We start from the raw sequence: 15206 nt of genomic DNA, 5'->3' as shown, positions 1-15206 counted from the left end.
ACGTTACCGGAGAAGAGACCGCTTAGGGGGGCCGGAATCTTGATAATAAATGTACACTGGGTGCCTAAGGTCCGTAGGCATGGCCTAAACGGCACGCCGTGAGAAAGATTGATAAGTTTGTCACCAATATATGGTCCTTCAGCTGAACCAAACCTCGAAACCAATTCTTGCTTTGATCCCGCCCCAGACTAACGCTACTGCTCTTCTTATGCGTACCATCCATCATCACCTTCCATCCCTAGTCTTGAGACCATACACAGCCTAACACCGCTCCTCTTGTACGTAACGAGCAACCCGCGGAAAGAACCAAAGAACCCAAAGTTACCAAGGGAAAACTGCATCCCAGGGTCACCCAACCAAGGGTACCACTACCGACCGCTTTTGGCTAACGAACCAAATCCGCTTGCCAGGCGCCATGATATAACGAGATACACAATGCAGGAAGCCGGTAACCCGCTGAAATGATGTACACTCCCATAGAACCCCCCCGGATCCCCGTACCGACCTGCCGGGGCTCAGCCTAGCCCTTGAGAAACAGGTCCCCGGCACCGTTTCTAACTGACCTTGTCCGGTCTGGGTGATCCAATCCTAGGCAATCGTCCGCATTCGTCGCCACATCCCAAAGGATGTCCTCTGTAAATAAAATAAGTCAGTTTCGGGTCCAGTTGCCCTCTTATACCCAACAGGGTCCAAGGAGTACTCACCATCTGTCAAATATTGCGGCCTCGAAAATTGTGCCCTCCGGACCACAGCAAACTTGAGCTTCTCGAAACTCTTGCCCTTGAGCCCCGTCCGCTTCTCCAGCCGCTTCTTGGTCTCGGAAAACAACTCGCCTTCTTTAAGAAGGAATCGGAACGGGATGCCATGTGCCCTGCTAGGTTCGCCATGGAATTGGAATACCGATATGAAGTGGTTTGAATCCTTATTCACCTCAGCCTCTTCGGGTGCTATCCGTTCAGCGATCACTGTAGTGTAGTCGTTGATACTGATGACGGGGTAGTTGCGCTCGAGTTCCCGGAAGAATTTGTGGTTGCTTATCTCATAGATCCGAACCGGCCCGGCCTCTTCCTCACTAGAGATCTTGGCCTTTTTGATCAGAGAGACGATGAGATCCTCCACTAGGCCGTTCTTGGAAACAAGAACATCATGTTGCTCCTAAAACAGTTTTAGTCATGGCAAGCCGTAGAATTTGCCTCCAGCAACGTACCTCTTTTGTGATTCCTTCGCTCAGAAGCGTAAGCTTGATGCTCTTCTTGGTGTCAAGTTCGGCAAGGCTCATGTCCAGAACCTCGAAGAACAACGCATCGCTGCGCTGGTTCATGTTCAGCTGGCCATAGCCGGCAGGCACAAGGATGTTTTGTAGCAGTTGATTCTGGTTTCGTTTCACGGCCGTCCTCGGATTGTTGGAACTGGCATTAACCGTGTAAAACCGGAGGTGTGTGCCGTCAACGCCCAGCTTTTCGCCAACCTTCTCTGACAACCCATCGTAGGTCATCTTCGAGTTCAGAAGCAGGTCAAACGCTGGGTATGCGTCTGGATCACATCTCTGTGGATGCGCTCGGAACATGACGTTTTTCTTGTGGAGGAGGAAATCGTAATATTCCCGGGCGTCATCAAAGCGATCAGAGGATTTCCTAGGATAAGAGCGTCAGAATCGCCGCGCTGACGGAGAACAGATTCAAGGGTACAGAAACTTACGCTTCCTCAGCGGCCTGTTTGTCAGCCTTTTCGGTCAACCCCAACCTTGATTTCCGATCTTGTACTCGCTGGAAGCACACGATGTCACCATCCTGGAGCTCCGCCGCCTTAAGAGACTGCTTTCCTTTGAGGTTCTCAATCATGTTGGGTTTGATCTCCTAGAAGAATATAGTCAGAACTTTGTCCACGAGGAATGCGCGCGTATCGTTCTTACCTCCCATAGTTGGATCCGCTCGTCGCTGGAGAGCTTTTCCCATCCCATCTTCTTCATGATGGTAGGGATCAACTCTTCAACCTTCTTTTCTTTACTGACGTACACATGTCCAACGCCCTTCAACTCCTGGGCCTCAGCATCGAAATGCTTCAGGAAAAGCAAGATGAGGTCATTCTTAACCACAACACCGTTGGCTAACCCGGGCCCGTATGTCGGCCAAACAGCGGCCCCGGAGGCATTGACCTCTTCGGCAACCTCAACCCACACTCGTAAGGCCTGATCACGGTGGGCTGCTGCACGGTTGTATGTTTCTTCAACCGTCGGCCTAAGATCCATCACAGGTTGGTCCGGACGGATGGTTTTGTTTTGCCGGTTGACCATGATCCAAAGTCTCACTCGCTTCGGGTCTTGGCCGATATCCGCCGCAACTTGATCGACCAGTTCTTGCATCGTCGCAGTCCGGAGGAGGCGGTAAAACCTGGGTGCTGCCGGATCTTCCTCGGGAGTCGCTTCAAAGTTGGTGAGGTCAGTGCTGCCATGCTGCTGGAAGGTCGCTTCGGTAATAGCCTTCACGCCAAGGTAGAGATGCTGCTCTTCCCTCTCTTTGCGCCGTGCTTCCCGGGCGACGTATTCCTCCTCAAATCGCCTCTCTGTAAGGTGTCAGTCTCCACCATACTACATCGCTCGCGGATCATCAGACTTACGGAGATGCTCGGGGGTGTCTTCCTCGGTGACGGGGCAGAGCACCTTGTCGAGCTTAGACTTCCGGATGTACACCAACATGTACGCACTGTTAGGTCTCATGACGGGTCCCTTTTTGCTACCGGCGGCCCGCGCTTGCCCGTTCGGCAACTTGATCGGGCCACCGAAGTTCTCCTCCAAGACCTCCCTCTTGGTAGCCTTGGTAACTTTATCGTCGTCGTACTTGTACCACCAGCCCTCCTTGTTCGGCTTGATGAAGGCATAGTAGTGGCCAGCGTTAAGGTCACCACTGTGGACCAACACACCGTGCAGCTGGTAATCCCAGGATTCCGACCTATCCGCCTCCTTATCCAGATACAACGAAGCGTCAAATTCCTCCGGGAACTCGTAACGATCGTTGATCTTCATCATGGCGTCGCGTTGAATATCGTACTCGAAGCGTTTCAGCTGTAGATGCAATACGTCAGGAAACCCCTGGAAGATAACGCCCTTGTTGGCGTCCTGGAGCTTGTACTGGTCACCAGCGAAGTACTGGTTCTCTCCATCAAGCTTTTCGACCTGGATGTAGTCCTGGAAGCTGTCGAGAAGGTTCTCGTTGCCGCTCACGTTGAGTTGAACGTCCCAAAAATCTTCGATCCGGCTCGATTCGTAAGGGACGTTGATGCAAGATATGTACGTCTTGATCTTGCCACTGAACATCTGGGGCAGTGCCTTCTCAAACTCAGTGCCCTTCATCTTCTCTTCCATGCGTTCCATGAGCTTCCGAGAAAGCTCTTGTACGTCTTGCTGCTCAAAAATGTGGCGTGTTTCCCAGCCAAAGGACTTGGTCAGCTCCGCAGTTCCCACAGCCGCTGGTGATGTTTGCAACTGATAGAAGAGTCGTTGTAATGTGTAAGCGCTGTTGTTCATGCTCTCCTCTTCCTCTGTAGGAATACGATAGATGGCCTATGACAATAGTTAGCTTGCCCAAAACAACGTCCATTCCGGCCAGAGAAGACGGTCCGGGGCGAGGGGTGAAGGGGGGGGAGCACGAACCTTCCGAAAGGCGTTTGTGAAGTATAGTGATTGGAGGAGGGAGTTGAGGTAGCAAGTTGCGCCCTGATTCTTAAGGCCAACGTAACCCGTCTCTTTTTTAGAGTCGTAGTTGTTGAAGTTATGCCACAAGACGCCCGTCTCATCCTCCACAACCCGGACATATGCGCTGATGTTGGCGCAATCGTTTTCGATGAGAGGCCGATCGGCGTTTTCCCAAACCGTGTTGAACATTTTCCGTGTTTCGAGGAATCTTGTGAAACCCCAATCGCTCTCCTCTTTTGTGAAGCGATGGTGGGCAGAATGCTGGAAGTGGATATTCGGGTGGTTCTTGTTCCATAGTACAAGCGCAAACTGTACGCAGCAGCTCCAGTCGTCGGGAACGTTGTTTGCTTCGAATCCATGTTCCAGGTAAATCGAGCACTGATCGAGAACGTTGTTGCCGAATGGGAACAACAAAATCCGCCTATTGTAGTGTTAGTCAAACCCCATAGTAGAGATGTGGTGTTATACGGATACCACGAACCATGGGTAGCCGCCGGCGTGGAATAGCGGGCCATGTTCCTTCTTCAAAAGTGCACGCCAACCTTCCACAGACCATGTGTGGACCTGATCTTCTATGATTTTTGGCTCTTCTACCAGCGGTGGGAGCACATGCTGCTTCATGGCCTCATCTAGGACGGGTCAGCGCGTGCGGGGGGTAATCGTCGGCGGGAACGAGCTTTGTGGCTGGGAAACGTACAGTCGTTTGCGAGAAGGGGGGTGTCAGTCTCCACGGTTTCGGGGTTGTCGGTGGAGGCATCCTCGGCTTCAGTGCCGTTCGCTTCGACGAGGGGTTCCTCGGGCGCGTCGACCATCACGGTGTTAGGCGACGCAGCCTCGGGGTTTTGATTCTCATCCTGGAGGGCGATGTTAGTCCGGGGGGTACTTGAGGAGGAAGAGCCGTTCATATTGGGGTTGGTGGGAGGAGGATGCCGGCTAGTTCAAGTTCTAACGCCAACGGTTCTAGGGGGAGTTGTCGCAGGGCGGACTTGAAGGAGAAAAGCAGGCGGGGCAAGAGAGCGAGTTGGGAGGTAGAAACTGTCGCGGGCCGAATCGGCGTCTGCTGAAGCGACTCACCATTCTAGCGGGAGTAACCGTGTATTTACTGGAAGGTTGGAGGCCGGCGATGGCAAGTCAAGTCGGGGGGCTCCTTCTGCACGAAGGATGGAACTGGGTCAAGGCCACTGGTCGGCCGATCCGGCAATAGGCCGCTTGGAGGGGCAAATTGGGGGAAAGGCCGATTAAAAGACTCGTGATGGGCCTTCAGAGGCCACTAGATGTTTTGAGGGGCGAAGGGGAGAGGTTGTAAGGAAGGTGAGCCCGGCAAGACAACAAGCAAACAAGTCAACCTTCAAAAGGAGGGTGTCAAAGGAAACCGAGCGAACCAGACGAAGTGCCCACTCTGTGCTGGTGTTGCTTGGAAAGATGGCGCAGCGAAACGCACGCAGCAGCATTTGCCTTTACGCACCACTTCATGTGGGGTACCTGGAGCCTCGAAATGTTAGCGGGAACTTCTTTATCTGCATTTTAAGGCGGTGGGAACAATGGCATTAGGTACCCTGTTAGCACACTATCGCTCGGGCGACGGCGCTTCCATCGACACGCACCCCTCCAATGACGTGGGGTACCGCTGCGGGTGGCCATGCGACCGTGTGAGAAGGAAGCTAGGGGGCATGTTGGATCAAAAAAAATTCGAGGAGTGATCAAGGATCGAAATTGATTTTTTGTTAAGCATACATGGAAACATTGTGCAGCTTGAGGGCGGTGATTTTCAAGACTCGGGAACAAGAGCACCTGGGTCCCGATTCCAGCGGACTACTTAGTACCGGAACTAATGTTGATCAAGCATTCCAGCCCAGGTTCTGTGCTGTGAGGAAACCCGCTTTGCTTCCTCGTTGCAAACTCCCAAAGCAGCACAACGACAAGACTTTTCAAGGGGAACGGCGGCGTTCCCGTAGGTATTCCGTACGCGTCTAGGGTTTCATCGACGGTTGTACTATTGTGGTCAGTGATTAAAGAGTACTAGCTATAATGCTGCATCCCCCGTGGAAGAGAAAATTTCATGCCTCGACGGGCTTGCTAGGGAGCAACATGTGTGAGAATTTCCAGGTTGCCTTGAAAGCCGGGATGTCGCTGATGACTCGACCACCCTAGCTACTCTGTTGCCCGGGGGGCTCAGGGGGTTTTTGAGTTCTCATCAGAGCGTGTTCGTCCCCGCTCTGCGCACATGCGAGCGCCCTGCTCGCAACAATGTGTGGGGTAGGTAGGTCGGACGCGCGCTGCGAGCATCGGGCAACCGAGCTAGGTAGGTCTATTGGGTGCGATATCGCAGACACCAAGCATGCAACCTTGTCTTCCTTAGGGCCTTCGAGTACGGCATCGCTGATGGATGAGTGCTATGGTGTAATTGAGTCACCGTAGCGGGATAGGTTACCTATCGTTCGTGCAGATATATTTACCGATGCTACCTAACCTCACTTGTTACTCTCATCCCTGAGACACTCGGTAAACCTTTGCCAATCCATCTGCCGTCGAGGCAACAAATCTCCAGGGCGCCCCTTCCACCAGTCATCGTGAAACACCAAGCACTCTTTTTGTACGATTAAGGCCGAGTTGCGTTTTTCTTTTCCACGCATGGCGGCAGCGGGATGCGGCGCTTTTCGATGCATCATGTCTCGGCATCCGCCCGGTTGACGAGCTTCAGCTTCAGACGGTCAGACATGGCAGCAGGGGCGCATTTGTCGACTCATCCTTTGAAATCAACGGTGCGATGTTCACATAACGTTGCTCAACATAGCCCTAAATGGCGGCCTGTTTCCGTTCTAGACGAGTAAGTTGAATAGATATGGCATGAAGCCACGAATCAATTCTCAACGACATGATTGCTCACGTTCCGTTATAGGTGGGTTGCGAGGGAAGCTCGTCCGATCAGTCTCCGCCAGCTCATGGTGTTCGGCCGCTCGTTGACAGAATCGAGGCTGATCAGCTCGGCCAATTATGTCCGCACCGAGCTCCCGACTCGGTAAGTTTGTGCCAGTGATATCGATCACAGCTTTTCAGAGGTCGAGGCATAATACTGACTTACACGTCGTTAGAATTGCCCACCGGATCCGTGATATGCAACAGCTGCCATATGTCGTCGTCACGAACCCCCACTTTAACGAGGTCTACGACCTGTACTACACTGCGTTCGACACTTTTCGGAAAGTGAAAGAGATCAAAACGCCTGACGATAATGATCGCCTGTGCAAGACGATCCAATCCATGCTCAAGGCCCACTTGACTGTGATCCCCAAACTGGCAATGGGCATTTTGGAAAGTAATGGGCTCATGGACCCAGCGCAGTTGGACAAATTCATGAACACGATCCTACGATCCGTTGGTGCCCCCTCGACTATAGTTCTCAAGTCATAAAATCTTTGCTCACTAACACCACCTATGCAGCGTATTTCTCGCCGTGTCATTGCCGAACAGCATCTCGCCCTAACCGAAACGTTCCACGCGCCCTGGTTTTCCCCAGGAGCCCGCCTCTCCGAATCCGAGTTCATCGGCCAGGTCTTCCTGAAATGTGTCGCCAAGGACGTGGTAATCCGCTGCGGCGATGCCGTCCGCGAGATTCTACAGCGCTCCTACGGACCGGACGTGGCACTCCCGGAGATCCGCATCAACGGCCACCTCGACGCCAACTTCCCCTATATCCTCAGCCACCTCGAGTACATCATCGGCGAGCTCCTCCGCAACTCGGTCCAGGCCGTCGCCGAGAAGCACCAACGCCGAAAGGACAGACACACAAACCCAGACCGGCTCCCACCACCCATCGAGGTCACCATCTGTGAAAGCCACCAGCACGTGATCATCCGCATCTCCGACCAAGGAGGCGGTATCCCTCGCGAGAGCCTACCATACCTCTGGTCTTTCAGCAAAGGCCCATCCAGCGGCAAGATCCTCGCCAACCTCGGCAAAGTCCCCAAGATGGCGGCAACCATGCAGGAGCTCCAACTTGAAGGCGACGATACTACCACCACCACTACTACGGACAACAACAACAACACCGACGAAGACGACCACCCCCACGAAAACCGCAGCCCCTCCGTCGAAGGCGGCGAAATAGGCCGAGACCTAAACTCCTCCCTCGCCTCCCTCTCCAGCCGCCCACCCAATCTCCGCCTAGGCATGGGTCTACCCTTGAGCCGAGTCTACGCAGAGTACTGGGCAGGCAGTCTAGCGCTGCACAGCCTAGAAGGGTACGGCGTGGATGCGTTCTTGCAGATTTCCAAGTTGGGGAACAAGAACGAGCAGTTGACGACGAGGGCGACTATGGATGCTGTGTAAGAAAGAGGAGGAAGGTTGGCGGGAGGGGGGGATTGGGAATAGCAATATCCGTGAGATTTGGGAACAGGGGATGGAAATGGAAGGAGGCGTTTTGGTGGAACGGACAACAACGCTTTTCGTTTTGTTCCGGGCGGGCGTTTTCGTCGGGGGTTTCTTTTTCTGTTCCTTTTTCATTTTTCGCATCTGTTTAGTCAGATATCCCGGATGGCTATCTCCAGATGATGCGGGCCGTTTCAGGTGTCACATTTCCAGGGCAAAGGTCAGAATAATCCGTCATAATTCAAAAACACCAACACACCAAGCCCCAATATTCTTCAAGACGGTGCAGCCTTTCTCATTATCTGGTATCATGAAAGGGGCGGCCTAAATTACATCATTCCTAAGGGTCGAAATAGAAAAAAGAGGGGGCGCGACTCCGGAGGGAACCAAAATCGGACGACGAGAAGGGTATGTCAGTCGAGAGCACAAGAATCCTTCACGAGGCCCCTGGCAATAATCCCCCAAGTCCCTCTCTTGTCTCCTCCAAAATAAAAATAACGGCACAGCTTTTCCCGTCGACTATCGAATAATTCCAAACGGGACGGGGGAGTATAAAGGGGTAAAAAACTGACACAAAACCGGAAAAATGGCGGGAGGTGCAATAACCATATGTTGGCCAGTCGCTGCTCTCATCAACGTATGTAGGGTGCCTCGGGTATGAACGCCGGAGATACGGGAAAAGAGGCGGAGGTAGTCAACACAAACGCCGCGGTCAGCGGGAGGTTAGTACCTCGAAGCAACGGTCGTTCCCTAGCGGCGGCCGTGGCTGCGAACAGCGGTGCCTTGCAGCTGCTCGAGCTCGCCTTCAAGCTGCTTAATCTGGGCGTGCGTCGTCTCGAGGTCCTTGTTAAGGCGATCCCGCTCAGCAATGAGCTTCTGCTCCCATTGCCTGAAACGCTGCTCTTCAATCTTCACCTGTTCCGTGAAGCGCTTGCGAAGAGCTTCCTCCTCCTCCTTGAACTTGGGGTTGTCCAACTTTCTCGGGCGCGCTTCGCCGAACTTGCGGGTCTCCATCTGCTGCGCACGGTAGGCCTCGTAGTGCAGCTCCTCGGTAGTGTGGATGAGGTCGAGCATGTGGGTGCGGATCAAGATCGACCGAAGCTTCTTAAAGTCGCAGTGGTCCTCGTTCTCGACCTCAGCCACACCCCACGAGTACTGGCGGCCCTTGACGATACGTCCGTCGTTCGTCTTAACGTCCTTCTCGGAACCTATCACGGCAAAGGGCATGGCGGCCATCAGGCTCCTGGCGTGCTGGGCGGCGGCCTCGTCGTCCTCCTCAATTGGCGGCTGGTAGATCTTAATGTTCTGAGCCTCGATAACCTGTTGAATCTGTCAAGGTGAAACCGTATTAGTACAACACGAAACGGATTTCCAAAACGGTAGGTACTGCCGAAATCTTACCCTGGACTTGAACTTGGCCAGATCCGCAGGGCTGAGGGTATCAGCCTTGGCAATCACTGGGATCAGGTTGACGCGCGAGCACAGCCTCTTCATGACCTCAATGTCAAGGGGCTTGAGCGTGTGGCCGGTGGGGCGGATGAAGTACAAGCAGGCGTGGACACGCAGGTCGATCTTGTCCTGGCGACGCGGCTGCTGCTCCTGGAGCATGTAGGACTCATGCTGGTCGTCGAGGAACTCGATAATGGGCATCCACGAGTCGCGGTTGTTGACATAGTCGCCGAACCCGGGGGTGTCAATGACGGTCAGGCGGACTAGGCGGGGGTCAGCACGGTTCTCTCACAACTCCAACTCACCCCTCCATCTCAACAAGTTGCCCGTGCGTACCCTTGAAGAACTTCTCCTCCAGCTCAGCCTTGGTGATCTCGATCTCGACGGTCTTGTCGACCTGCTTCTGGTGCCGGCGTTTGTGATCCGCGTAGTTCTTGATCGTGGTGGAGAAGAGCGTGTTAATGAAGGTCGTCTTGCCCAATCCGGACTCGCCAGCAACCTAGAGAAAAAGGTCAGTCCCGCTAGAACATGATACACAACCGCAGTATCGTTTAGGAGTCCGAACCATAATGGTGAAGGCGGCACCTCTCTTCGCGACAATCTTGTGCCGCTGGTTGGGCAGATTGGCAATGCCAATGGGCGACGCGCTCTCGGCAGCGGCAGGAGCCATCTCGAAGTTAAGGATGGAGCGAAACGAAATTAGAACGGATGAGGGTATCAAGAGTTTACGGCCAAGATAACGGCACGTACAATTGGAGAAGGGGGTGTAGTGGGAGCAAGAGAAGAGTACTGGGTTGAAGTTCACACCGGTACGAAGAAGTCGGGGTCGGGGGGAGCTTGTGCGCTTCTTCAGGGGAATTTGGCTGGCTGCCCATCAAATTTCCAGACCAGCGAAGCTGCCGTGCACGGGCCATCTGCAGCACGGCAACCACTCAAGACAAAGTGGGTCGTACTCCCCTTTTCCAACTCCCACCCACTTTCCCCAGAAGCCACCCAAGGGTCCCTGCCGAGCACGCCAATCCTGGTCTGGACGCAGCCCGGAGGCTAGGAGAAAGAATTGGCCGAGAGGCCCCGCTAAAAAGTTACCAAAATTTTGGCGGCGAGGACTGGCGAGATCCTAGGTTTTGGTGATTGGAGCATGCTGCAGGCCGATCATCTTTCTTGGTGTTTGGCTCGAGATATGGACCAGCGGCGACAATGAAGACAGATTTCAAGTTCTCCAACTTGCTGGGGACCGTTTACTGCCAGGGGAATCTCTTGTTCAGCCCCGACGGAACGCACCTGTTCTCCCCCGTGGGCAACAGGGTCACCGTCTTCAATCTTGTCGAGTACGTGCAATGCGCTTCTCTCCACGGGACCCTGATAATCAAGCCCAATTGAGATGTGAAAGACCTATAATGTGCTAATGGCTCCCAGCAACAAGTCGTACACCCTCCCGTTCTCCCACCGAAAGAATATTGCGAGACTCGGGTTGACCCCGCAAGGCAACCTGCTACTATCGATCGACGAAGATGGCCAGGCCGTTCTAACTCACGTCCCCCGCCGGGTTGTCTTATACCATTTTTCTTTCAAATCGCACGTTACGGCATTATCATTTTCACCCTCAGGGCGACATTTCGCGGTGGGATTGGGGCGGAAGATTGAAGTCTGGCACGTCCCATCAACACCAGACGCCGATGCAGCCGGCGAACTCGAGTTTGCGCCGTTTGTGCGCCACCACACCCACACACAACACTTTGACGATGTACGGCATATCGAATGGTCGAGCGACTCGAGGTTCTTCCTGAGCGCATCCAAGGACCTGACCGCGAGGATATGGAGCTTGAACGCCGAGGAGGGTTTCACGCCCACCGTCCTGTCAGGCCATAGACAGGGCGTGGTGGGCGCCTGGTTCTCCAAGGACCAGGAGACAATCTACACGGTCAGCAAGGACGGGGCGGTCTTTGACTGGCAGTACACGACGAGGCCGGGCCAGGATGAGGACGAGATGGTGGACGAGTCGGACCTGAAGTGGAGGATTGTCAACCGCCACTATTTCATGCAAAATTCGGCCAATGTCCGATGCGCTGCGTTTCACCCGGAGTCCAACTTGCTCGTTGCCGGGTTTTCGAACGGGATCTTTGGGCTGTACGAGATGCCGGACTTCAACATGATCCATACGCTGAGCATATCACAAAACGAGATCGACTTTGTGACGATCAACAAGAGCGGGGAGTGGCTGGCATTTGGAGCCTCCAAACTTGGACAACTTCTAGTGTGGGAATGGCAGTCCGAGTCGTATATCCTCAAGCAACAAGGGCATTTTGATTCGATGAACGCGCTAGTGTATTCACCCGACGGACAACGGATTGTCACGACGGCAGACGACGGCAAGATCAAAGTGTGGGACATTGAGTCTGGGTTCTGTATCGTCACCTTCACCGAGCACACGAGCGGGATCACGGCATGCGAATTTGCTAAGAAGGGCAATGTACTCTTTACCGCGAGTTTGGATGGATCGATCAGGGCGTGGGACCTGGTCCGGTACCGGAATTTCAGGACATTCACCGCGGGCGAAAGACTGTCCTTCTCCTGCATGGCGGTCGACCCCAGCGGTGAGGTCGTTGCCGCGGGCTCGATCGACTCTTTCGATGTTCACATTTGGTCTGTCCAGACCGGGCAATTACTCGACCGGTTATCCGGCCACGAAGGTCCGGTGTCCTCGCTTGCGTTTGCCCCGAACGGCGGACTGCTAGTCAGCGGCAGCTGGGACCGCACAGCGAGGATATGGTCCATCTTCGACCGGACGCAAACCAGCGAACCTCTACAACTACAATCGGACGTCCTAGATATTGCGTTCCGGCCCGACTCGCTACAAATCGCCATCTCCACGCTAGACGGCCAACTATCGTTCTGGTCTGTGTCCGAAGCCCAGCAGATATCCGGCGTGGACGGGCGCCGCGATGTATCGGGCGGGCGCAGGATTACGGACCGCCGATCGGCAGCCAACGTGTCGGGCACCAAGAGCTTCAACACAATTCGCTACAGCATGGACGGGTCCTGCCTCCTAGCGGGCGGCAACAGCAAGTATATCTGCCTATACTCGGTCACAACCATGGTGCTCCTCAAGAAATTCACTGTGAGCGTCAACCTGTCGCTCTCGGGCACGCAAGAGTTCCTCAACAGCAAATTGATCACCGAAGCCGGGCCGACGGGACTCCTGGACGACCAAGGCGAAGCATCCGACTTTGAAGACCGCATTGACCGTTCCCTACCCGGCTCCAAGCGCGGCGACCCTTCAGCGCGGCGCAAGACGCCCGAGGTGCGGGTAACAGGCGTGGCCTTTTCACCCAGCGGTACCTCGTTCTGCGCAGCCTCGACCGAAGGCCTGCTGATCTACAGCCTCGACAGCACGGTGCAGTTCGACCCGTTCGACCTCAACATGGAGATCACGCCGGCATCGACGCTGGCCGTGCTCGAGCGCGAGCGCGACTACCTGAAAGCTTTAGTCATGGCGTTCCGGCTCAACGAAGCCGGGCTCATCCAGCGGGTGTTCCAGGCCATCCCTTACACGGACATCGGGCTTGTCGTGGAGCACTTCCCCACGGTGTATGTGGCGCGCTTGTTGCGGTATGTAGCCGCGCAGACGGAGCAGTCGCCGCATGTTGAGTTTTGTCTGCTGTGGATCAAGGCGCTGGTCGATCAGCATGGCGCGTGGTTGACGGCGAACCGGGCTAAGGTGGATGTGGAACTGCGCGTAGTGGCGCGGGCGGTGGCCAAGATGAAGGATGAGATCCGCCGGCTGGCGGACGAGAATGTCTACACGGTGGATTACCTGCTTAGCCAGGCGGACCGGGAGGACAGGCCAGCGTTGACGACGGGCGAGATTGAAGGGGGTGATGGGATCAAGGCGCTAGCCTCGACGAAGGAAGTAACAATACACGATATCATGCGGGAGGATGAGAGTGAGGAAGAGTGGATTGGGCTAGAATAGTGGGCATAATACTACAGGCGTACTGTTACCGGCGTTACGCGAAAATACAGGTTGAGAACGTTCCAATTTTGGTACATCCACGTACCCCAGCGTTATCCAAACAAACTTGTTATGTACGCCACAACTGATCACCTCGAGCTGGTCACAAATTCGGAACCTCCTACACATCGTTAGCCAACTACACCCTCGTAAATCCCACCAAGCATACAAACTTACCTTCCACGCCTCGTCGAACCCGCAACTACGCACCCAGCGCGGGCCCGGCGCCTCAACAGAGTCGACAATCAAATGGCACACCTTTTCCCAGACGTCGTCCCCCTTGACCTTGAGCCAGTCAGCCTCTGTCTCGTATGGCTTACAAAGCTCGCGGCAGATGACAGCCGCCCGGCCGAGCTTGATGGCGTGTCCGTCGTCGTGGACGGTATGTAAGCGGCGAACGATTTCTAGAGGGTATCAGCCCTGGAATAATCACAGCAAATACCAACAGAAAAGAGGGACGGTAACTAAAGAGAAAGACTCATACCCTCCAGTGAACCCCCCACATCAGGCTTCCGCGGCGTATAGTTGACTAGTTTCTCAAGTGACAGCTCAGGAGATCCCCGGGCTACATACTGCAGCAGATCCATGCGGATCTTCCACTCCAGCAGTCGCGCCTTGGCCTCGACGGGGATCCAGTCTTGCTGGACGAGCGTGACAAAGAAGGGGCTCGCGTTGACGTGGTGCCTTTTTTGTTGTCAGTACCATCACCACGCAAACAGGCCCTCCAGGGAAAGTAGAGAAAGGGAGGCAGATAAGGGAGAAAGAAAACCTCACATCAAGAAAAAGTCAAACTTGGGCTGTTTCTCCCCCTCCTTAACCAACGCAGCCGCACCCGCGACCAACACGGCCGCATCAAACATCTCCGCCGTCCTCTTTCGAACCTCCCCTTCCTCCGGCACAACCCTCACGCGCGCCGCAATAGCCAGCATCCTCTCCCGCGCCCGCGCCAGCACCCCGTCGCGTATCTTATTCCCGTCCTCGTTCCGGACCGACCCGACCAACTCCTTGTCTGCGCGTACCGCCTCCAGCAGATCCACGATGCTCTCCCCCTTATCCTTGGAAGATGGAGTAGTAGACGTCGAAGACGAAGCAGAAGCAGCAACAAAAGCAGCAGCCAACCTCTCAGCAGGCAGCAAATACCCCTCCCCAATAACCTTCCCCTCATGCACAGCCGCCTGCGCCAGCCCCTCAGCAACAACCGCCTCCTGGGACCATTCCACGCCATACATCAGCTGGATGAGTGGGTGCAGGAGCCCAGCAAACAGCCGGGTGTACAACTCGTCGCCGGTTTTGTCCGGGGAGAAGAGATACTTGGATACTACCGCTTGCCAGCTGTTGTTGTGGGACCGGATCTCGGACTGGAAGAAGCGCAGGAAGTCGGGGTAGTAGGTGCCGTTGCTGAGGTAGGGGGCTGCGGCGGAGGGCCAGGGGTGGAAGGTGGGGGGTGCGGTGGGAGTAGCCGTAGTGGTGGTGGATGAGGTGTGAGGGGGTAGGACAGGCCGTTGGTAACTGGTGTTGTCGTCGTAGGCGGCCTGTAGGGCGGAAGGGGACGCGCCGGTGCCGTAGAGGGCGAGGATGTGGTGGGGGATCTGTAGGGGTGGGTAGGGTGGGTAAGGTATGTGTGTAAGAATATATGACAGGGAGAGCTATGGGCGAGATTGGATGCGATGGGAATTTGGGGGGGGG

At 54.9% G+C, this 15206-nt stretch overlaps 5 protein-coding genes across 5 annotated transcripts in view; 2 read left to right on the top strand and 3 right to left on the bottom strand.

Annotated features, from left to right (window-relative positions):
- Nucleotides 1–520: 520 nt before the first annotated feature.
- Nucleotides 521–4768, bottom strand: C8A04DRAFT_33677 (uncharacterized protein; the record flags this gene model as incomplete). Its single annotated transcript, XM_062782557.1, has 10 exons — nt 521–633; nt 705–1155; nt 1208–1634; nt 1699–1856; nt 1913–2562; nt 2617–3559; nt 3650–4112; nt 4173–4320; nt 4389–4545; nt 4766–4768. The coding sequence occupies 10 exons, from the start codon at nt 4766–4768 to the stop codon at nt 521–523; spliced, it is 3513 nt and encodes a 1170-aa protein (XP_062641557.1).
- A 1865-nt stretch (nt 4769–6633) lies between these two features.
- On the top strand, nt 6634–8020 carry C8A04DRAFT_23981 (branched-chain alpha-ketoacid dehydrogenase kinase; the record flags this gene model as incomplete). Its single annotated transcript, XM_062778909.1, has 3 exons — nt 6634–6710; nt 6784–7066; nt 7133–8020. The coding sequence occupies 3 exons, from the start codon at nt 6634–6636 to the stop codon at nt 8018–8020; spliced, it is 1248 nt and encodes a 415-aa protein (XP_062641556.1).
- A 789-nt stretch (nt 8021–8809) lies between these two features.
- On the bottom strand, nt 8810–10178 carry C8A04DRAFT_33675 (Septin-domain-containing protein; the record flags this gene model as incomplete). The annotated part of the gene is made up of 4 exons (XM_062782556.1): nt 8810–9388; nt 9461–9771; nt 9845–10007; nt 10074–10178. The coding sequence occupies 4 exons, from the start codon at nt 10176–10178 to the stop codon at nt 8810–8812; spliced, it is 1158 nt and encodes a 385-aa protein (XP_062641555.1).
- A 527-nt stretch (nt 10179–10705) lies between these two features.
- On the top strand, nt 10706–13481 carry C8A04DRAFT_33674 (WD40-repeat-containing domain protein; the record flags this gene model as incomplete). Its single annotated transcript, XM_062782555.1, has 2 exons — nt 10706–10836; nt 10925–13481. 2 exons carry the CDS (start codon nt 10706–10708, stop codon nt 13479–13481), a joined length of 2688 nt encoding a protein of 895 aa, XP_062641554.1.
- A 142-nt stretch (nt 13482–13623) lies between these two features.
- The window catches only part of C8A04DRAFT_23978 (uncharacterized protein), a gene marked incomplete at both ends in the record, with an annotated part of 1852 nt that continues 269 nt past the window's right edge, over nt 13624–15206 (bottom strand). The window contains 4 exons of the mRNA XM_062778908.1: nt 13624–13641; nt 13698–13924; nt 14005–14204; nt 14295–15109. Of these exons, the coding sequence (XP_062641553.1) occupies nt 13624–13641; nt 13698–13924; nt 14005–14204; nt 14295–15109 (1260 nt within the window). The remainder of the gene's footprint in view (nt 13642–13697; nt 13925–14004; nt 14205–14294; nt 15110–15206) is intronic.

The sequence above is a fragment of the Dichotomopilus funicola genome (assembly GCF_033296635.1).
Source record: "Dichotomopilus funicola strain CBS 141.50 unplaced genomic scaffold C8A04scaffold_1, whole genome shotgun sequence".
NCBI lineage: Eukaryota > Fungi > Ascomycota > Sordariomycetes > Sordariales > Chaetomiaceae > Dichotomopilus > Dichotomopilus funicola.
This window is presented reverse-complemented; position numbering and strand designations above follow the sequence as displayed.